Source organism: Schistocerca americana, chromosome 2 (assembly GCF_021461395.2).
Source record: "Schistocerca americana isolate TAMUIC-IGC-003095 chromosome 2, iqSchAmer2.1, whole genome shotgun sequence".
Lineage (NCBI taxonomy): Eukaryota > Metazoa > Arthropoda > Insecta > Orthoptera > Acrididae > Schistocerca > Schistocerca americana.
This window is the reverse complement of record NC_060120.1, coordinates 622,462,626-622,484,395: the sequence shown is the minus strand read 5'-3', so window position 1 is coordinate 622,484,395 and position 21,770 is coordinate 622,462,626. Positions and strand designations below refer to the sequence as shown.

Here is a 21,770-nt window from a genome sequence, read left to right as displayed (position 1 = left end):
CATCTTCTTCTTCTTATGGATGGTGGTGGAATATTACTAAGAACTGGTGGTCAGTGCATGTTTGTGGGGTGAATACACCATGTGATGAGGTACACTGCTTTATTGAACTCTGTGTCAATTATTTTAGAGTGAGCACTGTTTAGCATTATGGAGCAGTAGTAACTGAGTATGAAAGAGCTAAGGCTGACGATCTGATAACTGTTGCAGTGGCACCCCAGGAGTTCCTGTTAACTGCTGGAATATATTGTTCTGAGTTTTGATTTTAGCTGCCACATTCCAGAGAGGTGTTTTAGTTGTCAGTTATCTACCTATGATCACACCTAAGTATTTTGGAGAGTATTGGAAGGCCTGATCTCTAAATGTGATGATATGTCTGTAATTTGATTCTTTATTCCACAGGGAGAAAGTTGATACAATGGTCTTTCCACAAGTCAATCAGAGAGAATTATGTTTGAAGTATACACCCAACATATTCAGGTCTGATATTAGTGTTGTTTAATCACAGTAATATTATCAGTGTAAATAAATTTCCTAGACTTTGTTTCTCGAAGGTTGTATGTATACAAATTAAAAAGAAGTGGACTCAAAACAGAACCTTGTGGGATACCATGATTTATTTTGTGAATTCTACTTTTACTGTTCTATGAGGATGCCTGGAAGTAACTGTTGTTCAGCATGTTGCCAATTAGTGTGGTTAGTTTCCAATATGGAATGACATTGATGACTCTGAGGAGGGGTCACACCAGATGATTTCATTGGCTGCAGTTAGGTCTAAGAATACCTCCACCCTCCAATGTTTATCTTCTGCTTCTCAAAGCTGTTATCAATATAGGTTGCTATTGTCAGCACCTCTTCTCTTATCTTCTACCTGGTCAAAGCCCAGCTTGGTTTATAGTGACGTGTTTGTTGATGGCACACCAGATTCTGTTACGAATGATCATCTCCAAAAGTGTGAATGTGATACTAGGAAGAGCAATATAGCCGTAGTTTTCAACTTTTGAGGGATTGTTATTTGGCTTTAATCTAGCAATGATCTTAGATTTTTGATGAGTGGCAAATGTCCTATCTCTTAGATGACTGAAAAGAAGTTGTTCAGCCATTTGACAGCAGAAACTCAGGGTAAATACCATAAATGCCTGCTTCCTTTCCAGATTTCATGATCACTGTAGCTTCTGTGTTCTCCTATAACTGAAATGAAATGGAAAACGTGATGTTTTTGGAGCTGTCTGTTTACTTACTTTTAACTTTTAAGGGACGCCTAACTTCTCATTTGATGGACTTGTCTTTTGTTGGCTTGGAGGTGGAGATCACATAGCTGCCTGTATAATCAATATTTACAATGCATTTTTGTCTGGTGATGGTGTTTGATTTCTGATTAAGGCCCAGGCCTTCCCAATGGAGTAGGTATGGTCCAAGAAAGCTGAAGTTTCTTTCCATCTGCTTTGTATGCTCTCATTTAGTGATTGTAGAAGATCGGAGGCAGTTGCAGGATTAACACTGTCTTTCCTTTCCTTGAGAAGCTTTTTGCTGTCTTCTTTCCAGCCAAGAATATTCTTCGTGGTAAACTCTTGGTGTGCATTGTCTTGCTGTTCTTTCCAATGAATCTGTTGTTGTTAAAGGTGAGTTTTTATCTCGCTTATGTTGGCATCTGTTTGTTTTAGAAATTAAAAGCTGGCTTTTTTTGAAGTTATATCTCAGTTTTGGATAGGAGAGGCTAACAGGAATGAACAATTCTGTCTGAGAATTATTGGACAATGCTGACTGTGGAGAATATGGTTACAACTCTGCGGCATACTTGAAGACTGTGTGATAAAGCATAGGTCAAGTCTGCAGCCCGTTTTCCATCAGATGAAAAAAGTTGCCTTGACTTTTGTACTCTACATAAATTTGAGGATTTCTGTTCATGTCCAGTCAACAAGTTTTTGTGCATTTGCATCGCTTTCTTGATATTCACAGCGTATATGATGACTGCTGAAGTATCCAGCAATGATACATGGTTGCTGTGGTGAGAGCAAAGGTGGAGACTGTCAGTTACATCTTGGTGGTCTATCATCAAGTTCTCCACAGGTTACTAATCGATATTTAGGGTGACTGCCTGCAGTTACTAGCTTAAAGCCTGAGATTCTTCCTCTGCTATGAAGTTATTCATTGCCTTCGACTGCATTTCTTGGAGTAAGATAATGTCAAGTTGGTGCTCTTTCAATGTTTTGAATAAACATTTACTACTCTTTGCTTTGCTTATGCCTTCTATGTTCAGTTAGTAAACTGATATTGAATCTTACACACCTGGCAGTCTTGAGAAGATACTCTTTAGATGTCTTTCCTTTTTAATCTCTGACTAAGAGGTCATTTAAGGTAGTCCACTCTCATCTTAGTAGTTGTCAGTTGTTAACAAAGCTGTACTAATAAATTTATGGAACTTAAAATATTCATGATATTCACAACGTGAAGCAAACAACTGTTTTATTTTACTAAAACCAACTATTCTGCTTTAAAAAAAAAAAAAAAAAAAAAAAAAAAAAAAAAAAAAAAAAAAAAAAAAAAAAGGAGAGAGAGAGAGAGAGAGAGAAGAAGAAGAGGGCGGTTGATTAAAATGACAGCCACTGCCCTGATAACTTTATGTTAAGTGCAATATGTTTTCCAAATATGGTTCTTCTATTTACTATGTTTAATCATCAAATCTTCCAGTATTAAAGGATTCAACTCCAGTTTGCTCATATATAATATTCCACATAAATGTGTTTGCTGTTTTAAATTTCAGTAAGGGGCAATAAGTTTTTATAACTGCCATAAGTTGTTCTCCAGACATTGGCATGGAATTCAAACACTTCTGCATGATGGTACTATGGTCAACCAGAACTGTTATAGCATCACAAGGCTTTAAATACTTATAAATCGAGTTTATTATTATTATTATTTTGTTTACACATAAGTGTGTGTACCGCAATGGCTCATTTATTTGGTTGGAGCTTGCTTGTGTAGTGCACATGTTTCTCCAGTCTCTCTTACAACACTCCTATTATCTGTCATTTGTACTTCTTTCCACAGTTGCATGGGATTCAATAATATACTTCTGGTTTTCAAAGTTTGAGGCCATGTTTGACCATGCCAAGGGGCATTCCACAACACAGTTAAAGACTAACTCAAACTGAGAAAACCAGGACTATATCACATTCTGAGCAACATCAGGCACACCATAAGAATGGTGTAAGAGAGACTGGAGGAACACATGTAGCCCAAGAAATCAGTGGTACCTGTGACCAAGAAATATGGAAGGTGTTTTTGTCTGGGGGATCAGGGAAACCTCTCCCTCTATTTTATACTAGTTGCTGCTCAGATGTTCTTCAGTGCTTAGGAGTAAAGATTACATGTTGTTTCCAACAGCACTTGCAATCATCACACTTGGTGTTTGTCCACTAAGGCACTCCACAATGAAGGCTGCCAGAGTTTGGTAACCAAGGCAATGTTTAACTGTCTAATACAATATGGCCATTTCTGTTAGTGATGGGTTGAAACAGACTCATAAAAAAGGCTACCTTTGTTACTCGGAATGCCCAATGGCATTTGAGGGCCGTGTGGTTTATCAAAAATGAAACCCAGAAAATGGCATGCACGCCACCAATCTGGTATACAGCAGGCAGCCCTGATCAGTTTGTGTACACAGGTTCACAGTTCTAGGTGTGCTCCAATGGAACACTTGCAGTGTTTAGGTATGTTACATACTTGTACACAATATGACAGTAATCACATTCTATGGTCACACATTTCATGATTGTAGTCTTCACACAATGTAGAATGATCTCCTAGTTGCAGTTTTACACATCCATCATTGTCAAAGCAACAAACCCTGGATGAACTCACGTGTTACAGCATATAAAATCACTTTCCAGGATTCCAGTCATTCCATCCTATTCACAAGCTGATGTGGAAACCTTTGACACTGAGGATATATACAGGAATTTGCTTTCCATTTTCATTTCATTTCACTGAATCAGTTTGGAATAAGCTGACTTCACAGTCACACGAGAGGTGCATTTCTGGGCCCAAGTTTCACCAACATACTACTTTACAAAACACCTAATGTTCAGATACATTCAGGACATACATTCAGTGTGTTGGAATTTTTAAAAATGTTGTTTCATTTACTGTAGAAAACGTTTCTTTTACTTTTTAAAGGAAAGATGTGGAATAAATTTTCTTAAGAAGTTGAAGATAGTTTGAGCTGACATCTGATAAGAGTGTGACAAGCCCTGAAGAAGAATTAGTGGTTGAATGAAAGAGAGAACACATTGCAACAATTTAGAAATACCAAAGAGAGACAGCTATTATTTCAAGAACCACAAATGAAATTATATACAGCAGTACATTTGTAATACAAAGGTAAACTCAAAAGTTAAAAAAAAATAAAATGAATAAGTGAACAGAACTTGATGACTTACAAGACATCAGGACTTTGCTTTGTGTGAAATAAAGCAGTGAAGTAAGTCAGACAGTTAACACACTCAAAGGAGATTATCTGGCCATTTTAGTTAAAGCACTAAATTATTCAGAACATATTTTAGTTAGAATGTGTAATCAGTAGCAATAAAACAAACATACCAAAGGAAATTACTGGTCTATAATACGTAACTACTCACGCATTTAAAGAAAACAAAATGCACAGAGGTCAAGAACGTGCTCAAACACAGCTGGGAATTGGTTGCAGTAAAAATAAACAACAGAAGAAATTCTAGTGTTTGAGGGAAGAGATGCTACTGTTGCAGAATATGTGGGAAACTGAATGACCCACAACCTATACAGAGTATTTCAGAACACTAATCAAACCAGACTATTGTGTTGCAGTAAGCTGCCAGATCACGGTAATACTAGTATAAAATTGAGAAGAAAGACAGAAAAATTACTCAGGAAATCTTAGAAATCAAAGGAAAATAAAAATTTATAAATCAGAGGAACAGTTTACAGATACAGAGAAGAGAAAATGCACAATGACATAAACAGTATTTCCATTTGATGTCCTGAATTTCCATTTTATATAAACATAGATAAAAGCAAGATAGCTCTCATATGCAAAATAAAGAACTTAAAGGATCAGATTACAGCATAGCAACAAACCTCTAAAGCTTGTCAAATAATATAAAAATTTGGGGATATTACCACAAAGCAATATGAACTCGAACAAACATGTGAAATCAATAGTACAGAAAGCCAATGGAGACTTAGATTTGACCGAGTTTTAAGAAAGGGCTGAGCATCTGTTAAGGAAATCACATACATGACCCCAAAGTAATCTCTTCTAGAGTACTGCACTTGCTTCAATCAGTCTTAAGGAAGAAACTGAAAAAAAAAAAAAAAAAAAAAAAAAAAAAAAAAAAAAAAAAAAAAAAAAAAAACAGACTATACTACTAGTACTGAAATAAGATTTGTATAGCCTATACAAAAAAGTAACAGACAACTTAATTGGAAATCCAAAGAAAGTTGTTCTTGCAGAAACAAGTAGAGTAAATTTAGAGAACTGATACTGAGAAAGGTTGTGCAATAATTCTACTGATTTTGTTATGCATCTCACAGAGTTATGAGAATAAGAAAGATTAGAATGTTTACAGGGACATATAGTCAGCATTTCCTTATTCAGTGCTTGACTGGAAGAGGACAGGGAGTAACTACTACTTGTATACAATACTTTCCATTAGGAATCTATTGGGGCTTCCAGAATACACATGCTAATGTAGAAGAAGATCAGAGACATAATGAAGAAGAGCCAGTCAAGGTCAGGGAAGTAATCAAAACTTTTTTTTTTCTTTCAAAGGCCTATATGAAGGATTATCTAAATGTTGATCACATTTTCCACAATAAGCCATAATACTACATGCAACATTTAGAATGTGGTTGAATACCACACAAATAAAGATATTATTCAATAGCCAGTGCTGCATTAGGACTGCTGGAATGTGTTTAACAATGCAATAAGAATAGACCACAGAAGTGAGAGGTTATTTGGGATTTAGTTCCCATCCAGCACAATGTTTTGAACTATCATGAATGATCAGCTTATAATTTTTACTCTGAATCAAAACAAATTCAGTTCACCAATAATGGTGAGAAACACAAATAAATAAATATCTAAAACTTGTGTTGAGTGCAGGAAGGGGCTAGGGCCGAGGGGGCAGGTAGCTGAGGAGGAAAATATACTACTGTTATCTTCTGAAAAAATTGAACACAGAGAGAAAAGTAAGATTTAACCACAAAAACTGTCTTGCTGCTTAAATAATATGCAGTCAACTCTTAAGAAATAAAATAAATAATGCATGTATAAAATGCAAACAAATGATCAAAACAAGGATCAGCACATAATTTTGAAACATTTTCATCTTGCCTTAAAATGAAATATCGAAATAAAAATATAAAAATCTTTGCTCTGACTATGAAACATCCATCAGCTAAAAGAAGACTAACAGGACACCTGTAAAAGTATGTAAGACAATGTGATTTCTTGCATTTATAGCATAACTGTTACTTAAGTTGAGCAATTTGTGTAATCTATTAATGCCATGAAATATAATGATGTACTGGAGAACTAAAATCATGATGATACTGAAAGAAGGAAAAAAATGTTAACATTAACTTACAAAGTTTTCGTAGTAGAATGATCCAACAGTCTTCATATCCATCTGAAAAAGGAAAATAATGTAGTAAATTAAGCATCAGATCATAATAAAATATCACCATTTAACTGATTAAAATACAATGCTGCTTAAGATTCAATATCACTATATGAACATTAAATGCTTATTTGCACAGAATGTAGAGAAACCCTAAATTAAAACTGATTTCCTAATACTCTCATATTAGCTTACAAAGGAGCAATAAAGTAGAGTCTAACATTTGTCTGATCTAAACCCTTTCCAGGTGATGATTTGGATTTGCAAGAGTGCTTCATTCTGGAGAACCGAACATAAATATGATTTTTCATTAATTACCTTAAATATAACACATGTTCTTTGAGGTAATTAGTAGAGGACAGTCATCAGTATTCATACTGGTAAAGTAATTATAACTGAAAAGGATCTAAAAGTGAATATTTATGCAGATCAAATTTAGTGTTCTGCTTCTGGCACCAAAATATTTTAGTCCAAAAACATATGTAGCTCTGGCCATTGGGTACCTGCATTTAACCCCCTCCCACCACCAATTTCCCTCTCTTTCCTTGTGGCCATTACCCATTAACAACCAGTTTGTTCCTAAAAATTATCCATTTTGAGAACCGGGAAGAAAGGGAAGGAGGTTGGCAGAAAAAGCAACGGAAGAAGGAGAACAAATGGGAGCATGGAAAGGGTAGGGCCATATGGGTAATTGTTTTAAATTTGATGTGACAATATGCAGTAAAGCAGTACAATTCTAGCAATGTTTTGCAAAGCTTGCTGTTCCATTCCAGCATGAAAACTGATGCACAGGAATAGGACTTGATGTGAATGATTACATGACTTCACTTACCATAAGAATAATTAGTAGCAGTTTTATTACTTTAATCTTAAAAACAGGAAATTAAGGTAACAGGTGTATATAAGGACTGAAACAAATCACAAGAACAGAACAGAGATGTACATCAGTTTGGTCCAATGACAGTTACTGAATGTTTTGACTAGATAAATTTATCATCAGTGTTCCACAACAAGGTAAGATGGTGCCAAGGATTGCATTTACTACAGTGCAGCAAAGCGTCACTGGGAGAAGAATCACTTAAAACAGTCAACGAGAAGGAGTCGAACAAATTCAAATCCATCACCATAGGCACTGTTCCCACCATTCTCTGCCAGCAATTACAACTGATTCTTTTTTTTAAAAAGCTTTACATGCATTTTGAAAATTATCAGATCCTAATTGTCTGATACTCAGATGAAAGTTCCTATATTCCAGGGACAGACTGTATAATTTTTTATTTGGACAGTTAGGAAAAGGCAACAAAAGTTGAAGAAGTTGCTAGAATGTTGTGTCTTACAATGTGATTCTGATTCTAAAGGGAGCAGAAGTAAATTGATAACATGCCAAACACGCGCGGAAAACACTAAGCCATTATTTCAATAAGAAGCGATTTTGTTGGTCTTTGGAAGGATCGGAAGCACACCAGCATTGCAGGCCTTGCACAACATGCTAACAACTTATGTTTCCTCTACTATCTTTTTTATACTACATGTTATAAATTAACATCTGAGCTACATAATTTTGTACTTTAATATATGAAGCGAAGTGATAAGTTTACTGTGCAAAGTACGTAATTAAAAGAGCATGAAGCATGATCACATGACAGTAAAGCAATATAATCTTCTCCTTGCAAACTACAGCAACAAATTTTAGATTAGCATTACAAATTTGAAGAGGCATTTGAAAGAGTGACAGAAAAAAAGGAAAAGAAAAAAGTGACCACAGCTCTATAGTGCTGTATTTGGCATACTGTTGATGTTCAGAACTAAAGCATCAACAAATTAAGAATTGCTCACAATTACAATTAAACAACTACCCATCCATTCAGTCCTTTCATTTCTTCAGCCAGTGTTATATCACAATACAGATGTAACCTGTAATGTAATTCACAGATAAATTTTTATGAAATAGCATGGGAAATCCATAACAAACATACAAATGATTTTTATATGCTTGCGAAAATTTCATCTCTCTTCTGAATGTGTCCACAGATTTTTAAAGGCTTACACATTAGTAAATAGCCTATTCATTTGTCAGATTTAAATTAGAAACTAAGTGTCTTTCGACCGATAGCCATGTGACCCTGCTTACACTCAAGTTGAACTACATCTACTTGGGAAATCAAAGTGACATGCAAAGCATTATGGTACCAGTAGTATGTCATCACTAGGGTCGCGGGCGCGTTTCTTCCCCACTTCCACGCCGCCAACAGTTGCCACGGAAACGGGCTATTAGTAGCAGGCAGACAAGCAGCCAAGCATCGGGGAGGCCCGAGTGGGAAGAAAATGAGCACAACAAATCAGAAAAAAAAATAAAAACTTTAGAAAGGCAACCATCAATTAATCAAAGGTAATAATGATAATAATAATAAACTATAATGAACCAGCACAGAAGTGATCACTCAATCACACTGTGTGAAAAAGTGCTGGGCAATAATAAGACATGGATATTGCACAAAATGATAGAAGAGCACATAAAAAGAGATGTAAACGAGTGTCTTTAAGTGAAACAAGCCAACCGTATGTTGGTATACACACATACAGTAGAAGAGGTGTGGTACATGCAGCTCTTTGTTGTTACTGAAACAGAACTGGCTGAGATGAATTCTGACACAAGAGCAGTAAAAGTGAAATCAACATTTACATTCATTTAAGTTAACTACACACGTGACAGTATATGTCTTCTTAGTTTCACAGTTAAAATGTCTCATTACACGGTTAGAATGCGTTAATAAATTTCATTCAGAAATTCATGCTGGAGCCTGGTTCTATGTGAAATTAAACAAAAATCTGTAGTCATTTCAATATATTCTGCTACCATACAAAATATATTTCATGCTCTTGTGTTTTAATGCATCTGTCAACAGCAGGGAATATAAGAGACATGACTTGATGTGGCCCATAACCTACAGCACAGTTTAAATTTAAATAATGGTAGCAGCATGCACACCTGTAAAGCAAGGAAACACAACAACAATGACAACAACAATCATTAACAATCAAAGCACCTTTGCCAACTGTTCAGCACTCAAGCATATACTTAATTCAATACAGCGTGTAGGATCTAGCTATTGTGGTGAGCTGGATACAGGGATTGGTGATGAGTTTTAGTTGATGAAAGGAAAGAGAAATGAAGACTGTAGGTGTATATCAAATCTAACTTACAAAGACATAAAACTGTAAAAAAAAAAAAAAAAGAAAGAGTTTACTTTCTTTTAGATTTCAGATGTCCACAATCAGGCACAGTTCTGATGACTGATGTGAAGGCATTCATAAAGTGTGGGTTCTGTGGTATGCTGTCTATCAATGTAAAATAATTATGAAATATATTAATTAGACAAACTTCAGAACCATTATTTATATACTACATGCCTTCACATACCCTGAAAAACAGAAATAATTTAGACCTTAACAAAAATTTAACATAGAGACAGGAATGGCACAATAAAAATAACTACAATATGGAATGTAAGTATAAAAATCATTTATTTTATAGCACAAATAATTATTCTATAAACAAACTCATGAAAATTTGTAGCAGCACCTTTCACTGCTAACAAGCCCTTCGCTGGAGCAACACAGCATCTCTCTACCTTCAGCTTACCTACTGTTGAAAAATTTATGGATGGTGCACTGCCCAACTTCAGAGTGGTTTACTGATGGAGCAGCTTGCAGAGGTGATAATAAAAATTGGTACCTAGATATTACACATGAATTTTATTTGCTCGCTAATCAGGTTCAGGTGGAAGAGATCAGTCTGACCCTCCACTAAAAGATCTGTACTGGGTAATTTTGCAAAGGCCTCTGAAAGTAATAATTTTATACAGTGGCTAACAATTATCTAAGAGGGTGGCACTGACGCAAACTTGATGGGCAAAGAGAGCACTCAATAACTACAGTGGCAACAGCTATACAGAGTGACCAAGAGAGACAGAAAAGAGAGAGACTGCAAAAGTGCACGCGCACACGCACCAAGCTGATGATGGGCTAGGCAAGCCAGGGGTGGGGTGCATTACAAACCAGGTGCAGGACATATGGCCACGGCCCCAAAACCTTGTGGTGATCTGAGCGCAGGGCTTGTCAGCACAGAGGAAAAGGACAGTGTGCAGCACACGAGAGCTCCCGGGGTGAAACGTCTCGTGCCGAGCCTACGGTAAGCTACAGTTAGTTTTACAGGTTGCAGGAACAATTGGGACAGGTAGCACGCTACATTTCACCCCGAGACAGAAAGAGACAACAGGTTTAAAAAATTCAGAAACATATGGGAAATGGTACTTAAAAACAGTCTTCTGTTGGAACACACCCAGTTATATGCTGGAAAGAAATAGAGTAAGATAGAAGAAAAGAACAGTAGTGATTTGCTACAACTAACATTATAGAGAAGAGGAAAAAAATGATAAAAATGAACATAATTTTCTGCATACTACTTGAAAAATGAAACTAATAAGGCACAAGACACAGAGAAAAATAAAAAGAAAAAAAAAACACATGTGACAGCTAGGCGAGAGCAGAAGAGCGCGGGGGCTCCGTGAATGCCTACCGGGCTGGCCCGAGACTGTGCGGCCTTGATATGGGCTTGGAGGTGCAGAGGGGGGTGGAAATAGCGGCAAGGGTCGCGGTTGCATCGCCCCTTCACTGCGTCCATGCAGACCGTGACAGTGCCGTCTTCGTTGGCCGTCACGGTGTCGGGGGGATGCGCAAAGCGGCACTCACTTTCAGCACGTTTGCACGCCCCTCGTTGATATTCACGACAGACCTATAGCAGAGACGAATGAAGCAAGGCTACAGCTACAGCCAGGTGATAGGAAAGGGCAGAGGGGCAGGTCAAGGCTTCTATTCTACAAGGATAATTGTAGTTGGGCGATTTGTGCAGGCTTGCTTAAAATAGCATTGCGATTGTGATTCAAGCAACATATTTCGATTACTTCAACACAGAGAGATAATGAAATCATGACTTAGCTATTCCTGATATTCTGAGTTGCCAAAGTTATTCCATTTCCAGCATTTTATTGATATTCAGTGAGATATGTCTTGCAGAAAGTGAGCTAACTGAAGTTATCACATTGGCAAACTGTTAAAATACATAAATAGAAATTCATTAAGTTTATTATTTAATTAGTATTTGTGAAGTGATACAGTAAATATTTAAGGATAAGCTTCACAACAACACAATTTAATTTATTAGCATTTCAGTGACTAAAATACAATTGATTTTCAGCATGTTTAATTCCAGTCACTTTCAGATGGATAAAAATTAGTCATTCTGTTAGTTGAAACCGAGTTAGTGTGATAATAATGTGGCTGGAACGTATTTTGGAGATGGATATTTCTAACTAAAGATTTGGAGACTGCTAAGAGCAATGTTGCAAATGGTTAGTTGATAATGAAAGGGTAAGCATATAGGTGCAACTGCAAGAACCCTCGCAGAAATAGAGCACAACAGAAAGTGAAAGTCTAAGCTCAGGTTTACACAAGAAACTACTGTACAACTGCCCTCAGCATTTGCCACCACCATAATATACTGGTCCCTTGGCACACTCAAAGACACGACACAGGAATGAGTTCCACCCAACAGTTAATGTTAATTTCTAGTTCAGATTTCATAACTGTGTTAGACATTTCTTCTCTGTTGATAAGTTATCTTTATCAGTTATAAATTTAAATGCACTTACTAAATATAAATAGTTCAGAAACAACACCAAGATTAGTGTATTTATAATGCCATCTGAAAGAAACAATACACTGAAATAAAACTACCATATAAGAAAGTGCTGTTAAGTACAACCAAAACGAAATTTTATTACAACAAAAAAAACCATGCAGCCGAAGAACACAATCACCAAACAAGGGCCCTAAAATAAAAACAAGTGTAAAAAATACTGCTGAAGGCTGGAGGGCGAATCATCTTTGCGGCGATCGAGCTGCACTCGATGAAATAAAATAAAAACATACGAGTCAAAAATTAAAATACTAATTACATACAACATGAAACAGGCTACAAATAATTAAACAAATTACACAAGAAATAAAGTAATACAAAATAAAGCTTATTAAAAAATCAAATAATGCAACAAATGAAATCTACTGTCCAAAACAAAGCAACAATTAAAGAATGAAGAACAATGTCAGCACATACCTCTAGCCTATCAGAACGGGGCATCTTCTGTTGTGCAACAACTGTTTGTGGCACAACTGAGAGTGGAGATCCAACTGATGCAGGATCTGGGCCCAGAATTGCAGGCATCACTGGCCCCGGTGTGAAGTATGGACTGAAAGTGCTACCCACCTGAGGCATTCCGGTCAGGTATGGACTGGTGGCCTGCTGGGGCAATCGCACAAGGCACAAAATTTTTAGTGAAAATAAAATGAAAGATATTTACTTTGGAAGTTTAAGTACACAAGTATATATTTTTATTATTCTAAAATAAAGTTCCCACTTGTGAATGAACTGAAGGAACATTGAACAAGAAACTGAAGTGCAGTGTAGCAATCATATAAAACTGGATCAACTTTTTTCTACAGTGCACTGGATAAAGTGTTCTGCTCTAAAGTAGTATTTAAAATAATCTGATAAACACAATAGAGTCCCTGAAATGATATCTCTTGATACACAAAGTGTGTGAAATAGTGATATTAGTGATATTACATAACATTTTTAAGTTACTGACAAAATGAGGAGTCTAAGATTCATGCATATGATGTAAGCTTATAGAAGTCAGTTTTTCCAGATAATCACATTAATATTTTTTGTTGTTTCCTAATATTGCTATTTTGTAATTGTTCTTCTTTACAGAGTAGTTACTGGCCATTCCCTTAGCACTGAAATCATTTCAAATAGTTTTCATTGTTAAAATCTTAGCCATACGATGGCAATATTTGCACATTACTAAAAACTGGACCAGAACTCTTACCATTAAGAAGCAACTGCCAAAAAAAGCTGTTCATTAAGCATACACTCAATATAAATCTAAGCTATAGTGTGAAAGCCACTACACAGCATGTAAAACAGGTGAGTCTCTCAAACTGAGAAGGCAAAGAAGTTTCATCAATATTAAATTAATACCATTGGTGTAGTTTTTCTCTGGGAAATGATTACCCAGCACTAACTTAGCAACAGTTTTAATCTCATTTATGTGCCTGCTGAACGCACATTGCCTCATCTATACAGTTTGCAGTTACATTTACTCCTTCTATTGTTTGTATGCCACCCAGGACATTCCCCTATGATATTAACATTTACTTTGCTGTTTCAACTGTTCTCATAAAGTATGTTATGGGGAAAAGAGATTATTGGAGTTGTATGGAAAAGAAAAAATTCTGAGTCAATATTTCCAAAAGTACAAATGAAACTCACGTAAATGAGCATTCGCTTAGCAATCTACCCGCTCCCTGTATTCTCCAAACTAATATAATACCAAACAGGCAATCTCTTATTTTTTGAGAAATTCTTCTTTGGCTTCTATAACTTAATCAAATTTAACAGCTTTTCACATCTATATGTACATATGAAAGAAATTATGGAATATATTTCAATTAAAGCCCATCATATATCATGTGACTTCCACATATACCAAGAGTGAAGAAGGAATGTATAGATGACATGGTATATATCAGCAAGAGCACCCCACTAGTGACCATATCATACAACAGCTAAGTGATACAACAGTGCATTGATTATATCCTCTGTGGCACAAAGAACATCATAACCATTCATTCAGCTTGCACCATGAGTGAACTGATCCTCTTTATCACAATATTTTGAAGCATTCATAAATAGATAGGCAATGAAAACCGAGGAACAGCTCAATGATTCACTAAGTAATTCTTAGCATTTTTCCCCTGAGAGATAATAGTACAGTATATTACTATTTCTGTTGACCCACACTCCTCACTCTACACAAAACAAAATAAAGCCAAAAGATGTTGCACTGACAATCTAAACAAAATACATGCAGAAGTACATGTTAAAGGTTCCATGGCTCTATTAGTACAGGGCAGTTTTTCTTTTTCTTAAATCAATACCCCTCCCCACCATTAAAGGGAAGGCAATGCTATTTCAGTTTCTTGACTACTTCATTAACATGATACTATAAATGGAGATTACACAAATCTAAACACACACACTGGAATTTGAGCTTTTCTCCTTCAAAGTGTGCAACAATGTTTTGACCACTATGTCACAGCCATAGTGAGAGAGGAGGTAGGCTGCACATTTGTAAGCAAATCTGTCTGAAAGAGTTGGTGGTACAATTTACAACCAATCACTTTAAAGAAACTGACAGGCAAATTTTTATAAACTACTTTCTGTTGTTCATATGAGTTGTTGATTCCATTTTATGCTTAAAATGGAATAAACAGCTCAGCTGAATACTTGAAGGAATACCATTAATCAGTCATGGAGAAAGCCTGAGATGTTACTTATATTTACATTACAGAAGAAAGGAAAATAATGAATTCAGTTATCCACTCCTAAACCATTTTAGGGAAGATAAGCCCCACCACTTGTTCACTTTAAACTAGATTATAAACTCAATCTTCCACCCATAACTGATTTGGCAAGACAACTGGATATGCAGCACAAACATATTATAAATTTCAATATCAACTGTTTTTTCTTGTTCTTTGATATTTTGCACTCTTATTTCCACTGCCAATTATCCCAATATGTTGTTTAAGTAGTATGTTCTCCACAGGCTCTATCAAATGATAATACAACGAATATGTATCATTTACCACTTCCTAATTTTATGCTTACCACTTACCAAAATGATCCTCTACCATGTACTGCAGAATTGTATTATAACCTTTATTATAAGAGTATTCTGCTCGTATTATAATTCTCACTACTAAAAAGCAATGCACCTATGCTGGTACCTATTATCAGTGTTCAGACTGCAAATATTCCAGTAACTGAATAATGCAATAACAGCACAGAAATAATAATTTTATTTTAAGGGCACTTATTTCAATTCACGTATTGTTAATGAGCTGATCTGCAAATATTTGATCCTTGCTTTGAAGGATCTACATATGACTTGTGGCCTATGAGTGTGGAACAGAGCTGGGAAACAAATTTTCTAACTTCTCATACCCAATTACTGTGATCTAATTTGTCTACACTGGCATCTGTACAATGGAATGCAAAAAGTCCGTATCTGTGGGCACATACTTCTACAGTCTTCTTGCACAGTAGCCTGACTGGAATAAGTAATGTCCACAATGAAGCAGATGTAGTGAACATGGAAGACGCATGGAGAAGTGAGGCAAAAGGGAGAGGGGGAACAAGGACTATGGAAAGGAACCTTATTCAAGGCTGTCTCCCTCTGCTTATTTATCATTTTTTCTGCCCTTTGATCCCTCAATATTCATCTCATTCCCTCCATACAGTCACACTGACACATGTGTGGATACAGTGTTGAAGTTTTTGTTTATGTGCCTATACAAAGTAGAATACTTCCATTTGCTATACATTGAGTGCATATCTTTACTCATTCCACTGTTAGTTTTGAACCCAGAATTTCCCATTATCACATTCATTTTGTTTGCACTGATTATGATAGTCAGTGCTCCAAGAGCTAGAGCACAGTTTTACAAAAAGAATCTTCAAGAATTTCTAATGAAACACATACTCCATTACTGAAATATATTTCCCAAAGCATATTAATGATCCAATGTTAAACTATATACGACTCTCTGTGAGTGATAAATGGCTGTACATGCATAGTTCATTTGTTAAGAGTTATAGATTAATTCTTGTGGCACCAAACTTTATAATAATACATTGTCATTGGTTCTACACATTAAGACACAAGCCACTACAAGCTTTGATAGAAAAGATAAGAGAGCTGACAGTGAGAAGATTACAGAAGCCAAACCATGTTACCATTAAAGGCTGCCCAAGCGTCAGTGGGGTAGCAAACGGCAACTTCCCGCCAACCTCAAAAATAAAGAAAAATGTGAAAACATAGCAAAAATATCACTTAAAGTAATTAGGAGTGCAAGACATGGTGAACTACAGCATTCCACAATACTGTTACACTATTATGAAAAAGAGGGATAACTCTTGTCAAACTAAGCAAAACAAATCATACATATGGGGTATATCAGAACCATGCTATGAAAAGAACTTTTAGGAGAATGTGTTAAATAACATTTTCTATGTCTACAACAGTCTCAGTGTTTCACACTCTGCCATATTATACAACTCATAACATGGCTTGACATGAAAGCTAGGTAACTCAGGCAAACTTAGGCTGCCTGCAGCATTACTTGGATGTTGTTGCAAACTACATTCTTAAAATTACAACTTTTTACGAAGAAGTGGAGTGTTCTAATTGCTAGAAGTACAGTAAGGCTACCTAAACCAACATGAAAATATTAAATTATGGTAACAACTAATATATTTATTGTTGAAACAAGTGTTATACTTAAGCTGCCAAGTACAAGCGAAACACAGTTTTTCTTCTTATTTGCTATTAGTCAGTAACAAATACATGCCATGATAAATCTAAGTATGTACACAAATCTCTGTACTTAATCATTCTTTCGTCATCACTCTGAAGCTGGGCTATTCCTACTGCAACTGACCCTGCAGAGCACCTCAAAATACTAAAAGGAAATATAAAACATATTGCATATTGAAGGACAACATCACTCAATAGTAAGTGAAAGTACAGCTGCTGAAACAGAAAAATAGAAGAAAGGAAAGATGGAAAAAAATGTGGCTTGTAAACGGACCTAAACCATGATTCAGGTTCATGGTCAGTTATACTGTAAACTGAAATATTTGCATTGTGAAAGTCTTTTTACTTAGCTTAAAAATTTCACAAAATTATTTAACTAGCTATTACTGGATTTCTTATTGGTTGGAATCACTTCATATGAATTCATATCAAGCCCCATGATAGCACAGTACATCAGGGAGAGGGAAAAAAAGACAATAACTTCCCCATATCCCTTTATTTTATTGTGCTCATTATCAAAATAAAAATTCCTTGTGGATGCCTTAATTCAATAAAAATACAAAGTTTTGGTGATATCTTTTACAGACTAGAGTTCAAGAATTAAATGCAATGTCAAATTTGCTGAGGATTTATCGGAAGAGAACTACAATCTTCTTTTTGTGGCTTCTGGGCTCAGCATCAGTTGCAATTCTGTGGCAAATCACATTATTCTGTATAGAACCACAGACAGCCAGGTTGCAGCAAATAGTGCTTTTGCTTATGTTACAGGTGAATCATAATATTTTTTCGATATATCTCATGTTATTTAATATGCCAACTCTCTTGACCAAAAAGAGAAAATAACTGCAAGTTCAGCTGTGAGTGCTCACAGAAGAGATGTGTCTAAAACAACAACAAAGCAGTAACAGAGTCGGCAATAGGAGGTAACAGAGGGGATGGATCCAAGGATAAACAGAAGCGCAAGCATGCTGGTGAGTCTAGCTATGGTGGTCCGCACTTACCACAGTGACCTGGCCTGGGATAATGGGCTGCCCAGGAGGCGTCAGCCCCATTTGCTGCATCAGAGCGTTCTTTAAGGCCAAGTGATTGCGACCGTTAATCAGCAGTTGATCCTTCAGGTGCTGTGGTGGGTGGAAATACTTGCAAGGAGGCTTCTCTCGGTTACACCGCCCCTGAAACAGTACACACAAACTACAATTAGCTCATTATCAGCAAACCCAGATTCCTTAACGAATTGCAGTCCCTTGCATAAAATGGCTTCAAACATCTTATCACTTTACAAATGAGTTAATGTGTTCAATTTTTTTACTTTAAGTGTGTAAGTGAGAAAAAGTTATTTTTCCCCCCAACAGATCATATTTTACAATGATATCAGACATGTCACATTGGCAGTTCTTCAAAATTTGTCACTGACTGATATAGCACCTGCACCAATGATTTTTATGGACTGAATACCACCAAACAAAACTGAGATAAGTGATGTAATAATAATGCCCTTAGGAAATTTGCATGTTAATTTAAAATACAGTACACAAATAAATTGCAGTGACAAGTATCTCTCCGTACACCACCAGAATGTCAGGTCAGACACAAACAAGGTATCAGACATTGAGATTTTGCTAAAAACTAAACTGCATTTTGTCGATGTTCTATGTTTCTCAGAACATTAGTTAAAGGCAGATCAGATTGCTTCATTTATAATACCAGGTTACACACTTGCAAACCACTTCTGTAGAGGAAAGTACAAAAATGGAAGTACTGCTATTTTAATTGAAAGTGGTTGAAATTCAAAACTATTGAAGTTTTCAGTACCTCAATACAGAAAGAGACTTTGAAGCAACAACTGTAGAACTCAGTGGTGCAAATACAGTTGTCATGTGTATCTATCACTCACCAAATTGGAACTTTGAGGTATTTCTCAATAAACTTAAACATTACTAAATAGGATACATGTATGCAAGAAATCAATAGTGCTGTGTGGGGATTTCAACACTGACTTTCTTGCAACAAGCAGGAGAAAAGGACTGTTGCTCAACCTAACAGATACTTTCAATTTAAAGCAAACAATCACAACCCCAATAAGAATCACAAAAACTTCTGCCACTACTGTGGACCAAATATTTGTTAACACACCCTATACAGCAAAATGTGTAAATACAAATTTTAGTGCTCATGAAGCTCATGTGGTAACCTTCTCAGACTGTTTACTGTCAAGACAAAATCATAAAAGTACTGTGACTGCAAGAAGTTTCAACACACAAAGCACAGAAATATTCAATCACTTGTTATCAAGAGAAAGGTGGGAAAGAAGTTTCTCAGTTGCGTGACAGCAACAACAAGTTTGAAAAATTCTCTGACATCTTCAACTATTATTTTGAAGCAGTATTTCCTCTCAAATCATGGGTGGTAAGAACACAAACCTAAAAGCAAAGTCATGGATAATAAGAGGCATAAAAGTCTCAAGCTAAACAAAAGAAAATTGCTCAGTCACAGGAAAAACTACAACATAGCCCCTCTCCTTAACAGTTATATCACAAAATATATTCAGGTGTATAGAAAGGTCATATGTTAGGCAAAAATAATGGCCAATGTAAGTCAATATCAGAGTCAGAAAATAAAAGCAAAACAATCTGGAATGTAATAAACCAGGAAGGAAATAGTAAAAAAGACAATATCACACTGAACTGTGACAACAAGAGAATTACTGGCCCACGGCAGATTGCAGATCTCTTCAGGCAGTACTACGAAGACAATACAAAAAAAAAATTTAATAATTAATAATAAGAAAGATAGCCAATTAACCAAAAGAATAAAGTAAATCCTTGCCTCCCACTCAGTCCATCTCTATGACACATCCTTGAATGAAATCATTCACAGAAAACGCTCTAGAAGCACTGGATACTACAAAAAAAATGCTGCTGGTATTTTCTTAGATCGAAGCAAAGCTTTTGACATTTTGGATGACAGAATGCTGTCGGAAAAACTCCAAAAGTATGGCATTAGAGGCATCACATTACAATGGTTCTCCTCATACCTGACAAATTGGAAACTAAAAGTAGTAATAATATATGAACTAAATGATAGCAATAGAACATGTTTTTCAGATGCAGGCAAAATCAAAACTGGAGTCCCTCAAGGTCCATTCTTGGGCCTTCTTACAGGGGAAAAACAAACACAGTACGAGAAAATATAAATCAAGCTACAGACCAGATAAGTGGTTGGTTTGGAGGGAATAAATTAATAATAAACACTTCCAAAACAACTGTGCTTAATTTCTGTTTGAAAGGGCAAGCCTGCAACACTTCTGTAACAATAAATGCCAGTGGAATTACACCCTCACTGGAAACAAAATTTTTAGGCATATGGTTTCAAAATGATTTTAAATGCCAGAGGCATATAACGAAAACAAATACAACAATGAAAAAAGTATGCTACAGCCAATGCTTACTTGCACAGAAAACAAGCTTCCACACTGTTAGAATTGCATACTTTGCCCAGTTTCACAGTATTCTACAGTATGGAATTATATTCTGTGGTAGCACAGCTGGCCAAGCAGTTCTAGGCCCTTCAGTCTAGAACCGCACGACCGCTACGGTCGCAGGTTCGAATCCTGCCTCGGGCATGGATGTGTGTGACGTCTTTAGGTTAGTTAGGTTTAAGCACTTCTAAGTTTTATGGGACTGATGACCTCAGATGTTAAGTCTCAAAGTGCTCAGGGCCATTTGAATCATTTGGCAGCACAGCTGCTAGCTCAGTAATCTTCCCGGCCCAAAAATGAGCTATAAGAGCAACGCACCATGCAAAACAGACTGACTCATGTAGGTCCCTCTTTCAGAAGTCTTCCATCCTCCCTCTCCCCTGTCTTTATATTCTAGAAAATTGTAAATATCTGAGGAAAAATATCAAAGAGATTAATAAAAACTGCAATGCACATGAACATAACACCAGGCAAAAAGACAAACTCCATGTTTAGTCAGTAAGGACAACAGCCTTCAAAACCTCCAATACAAATGTGCAATAGTCTGCCACATAGAATTAAAGTCATTTCTTCATTTTCTCTGTTTCACAAATCCCTAACGGCATTCCTATTAGATCACTGCTTCTATTCAGTGGCAGAATTCTTAAACCATGTGAAGCACAATAAACATGAAGCAAGAATATTAAAAAACTACTACTGCTGCTACAGCAAGATCAAATATAATGAATTTACTTTACTATTACAATAAATTTTGAAGTTATATGTAACTTGTGTGTGTGATGAGCAAATGACACCCCAAAATCTGTAGAGACATACTGGATGAATAAATAAATAGATAAATAAAAAAAAAAATGATAATGTTAATAGATAATCAGTAGTAACCAACTACTGCAGATACGGTAAAAAAAAACTCAGAGAAAACTATATTTTTTAGTAATACACAGTTATGATAAATACTAATAGCCTGCACTAATTTATGTTACAGTCTTGGATAAATAAACAAAGTCGACAAAGTTATATGTTTTTCCATACTGCAGAAAATACTAATACGTTTATACAAATTGAAAACTAATTTTTTAGATCATACATATTAGGCATACTGCAGGCATTTTTATATCTGGAAAACTCTTT

General features: G+C 35.9%; 1 protein-coding gene across 10 annotated transcripts in view; it reads right to left on the bottom strand.

Moving 5' to 3' along the window:
* LOC124596278 (protein muscleblind-like) overlaps positions 1 to 21,770 on the bottom strand; it is a 590,664-nt gene that overhangs the window by 41,478 nt on the left and 527,416 nt on the right. For 4 of the 10 annotated variants that reach the window (XM_047135366.1, XM_047135359.1, XM_047135367.1 and 1 more), the window contains 6 exons: positions 18,163 to 18,333; positions 16,582 to 16,635; positions 12,835 to 13,017; positions 11,239 to 11,454; positions 8,850 to 8,927; positions 6,627 to 6,668 (listed from right to left, as the gene is read on the bottom strand). In XM_047135366.1, the coding sequence (XP_046991322.1) occupies positions 6,627 to 6,668; positions 8,850 to 8,927; positions 11,239 to 11,454; positions 12,835 to 13,017; positions 16,582 to 16,635; positions 18,163 to 18,222 (633 nt within the window). In that variant the 5' untranslated portion in view covers positions 18,223 to 18,333. Of the gene's footprint in view, positions 1 to 6,626; positions 6,669 to 8,849; positions 8,928 to 11,238; positions 11,455 to 12,834; positions 13,021 to 16,581; positions 16,636 to 18,162; positions 18,334 to 21,770 lie in introns of all 10 variants that reach the window. The other 6 variants (XM_047135363.1, XM_047135361.1, XM_047135364.1 and 3 more) reach the window with 6 other exon arrangements.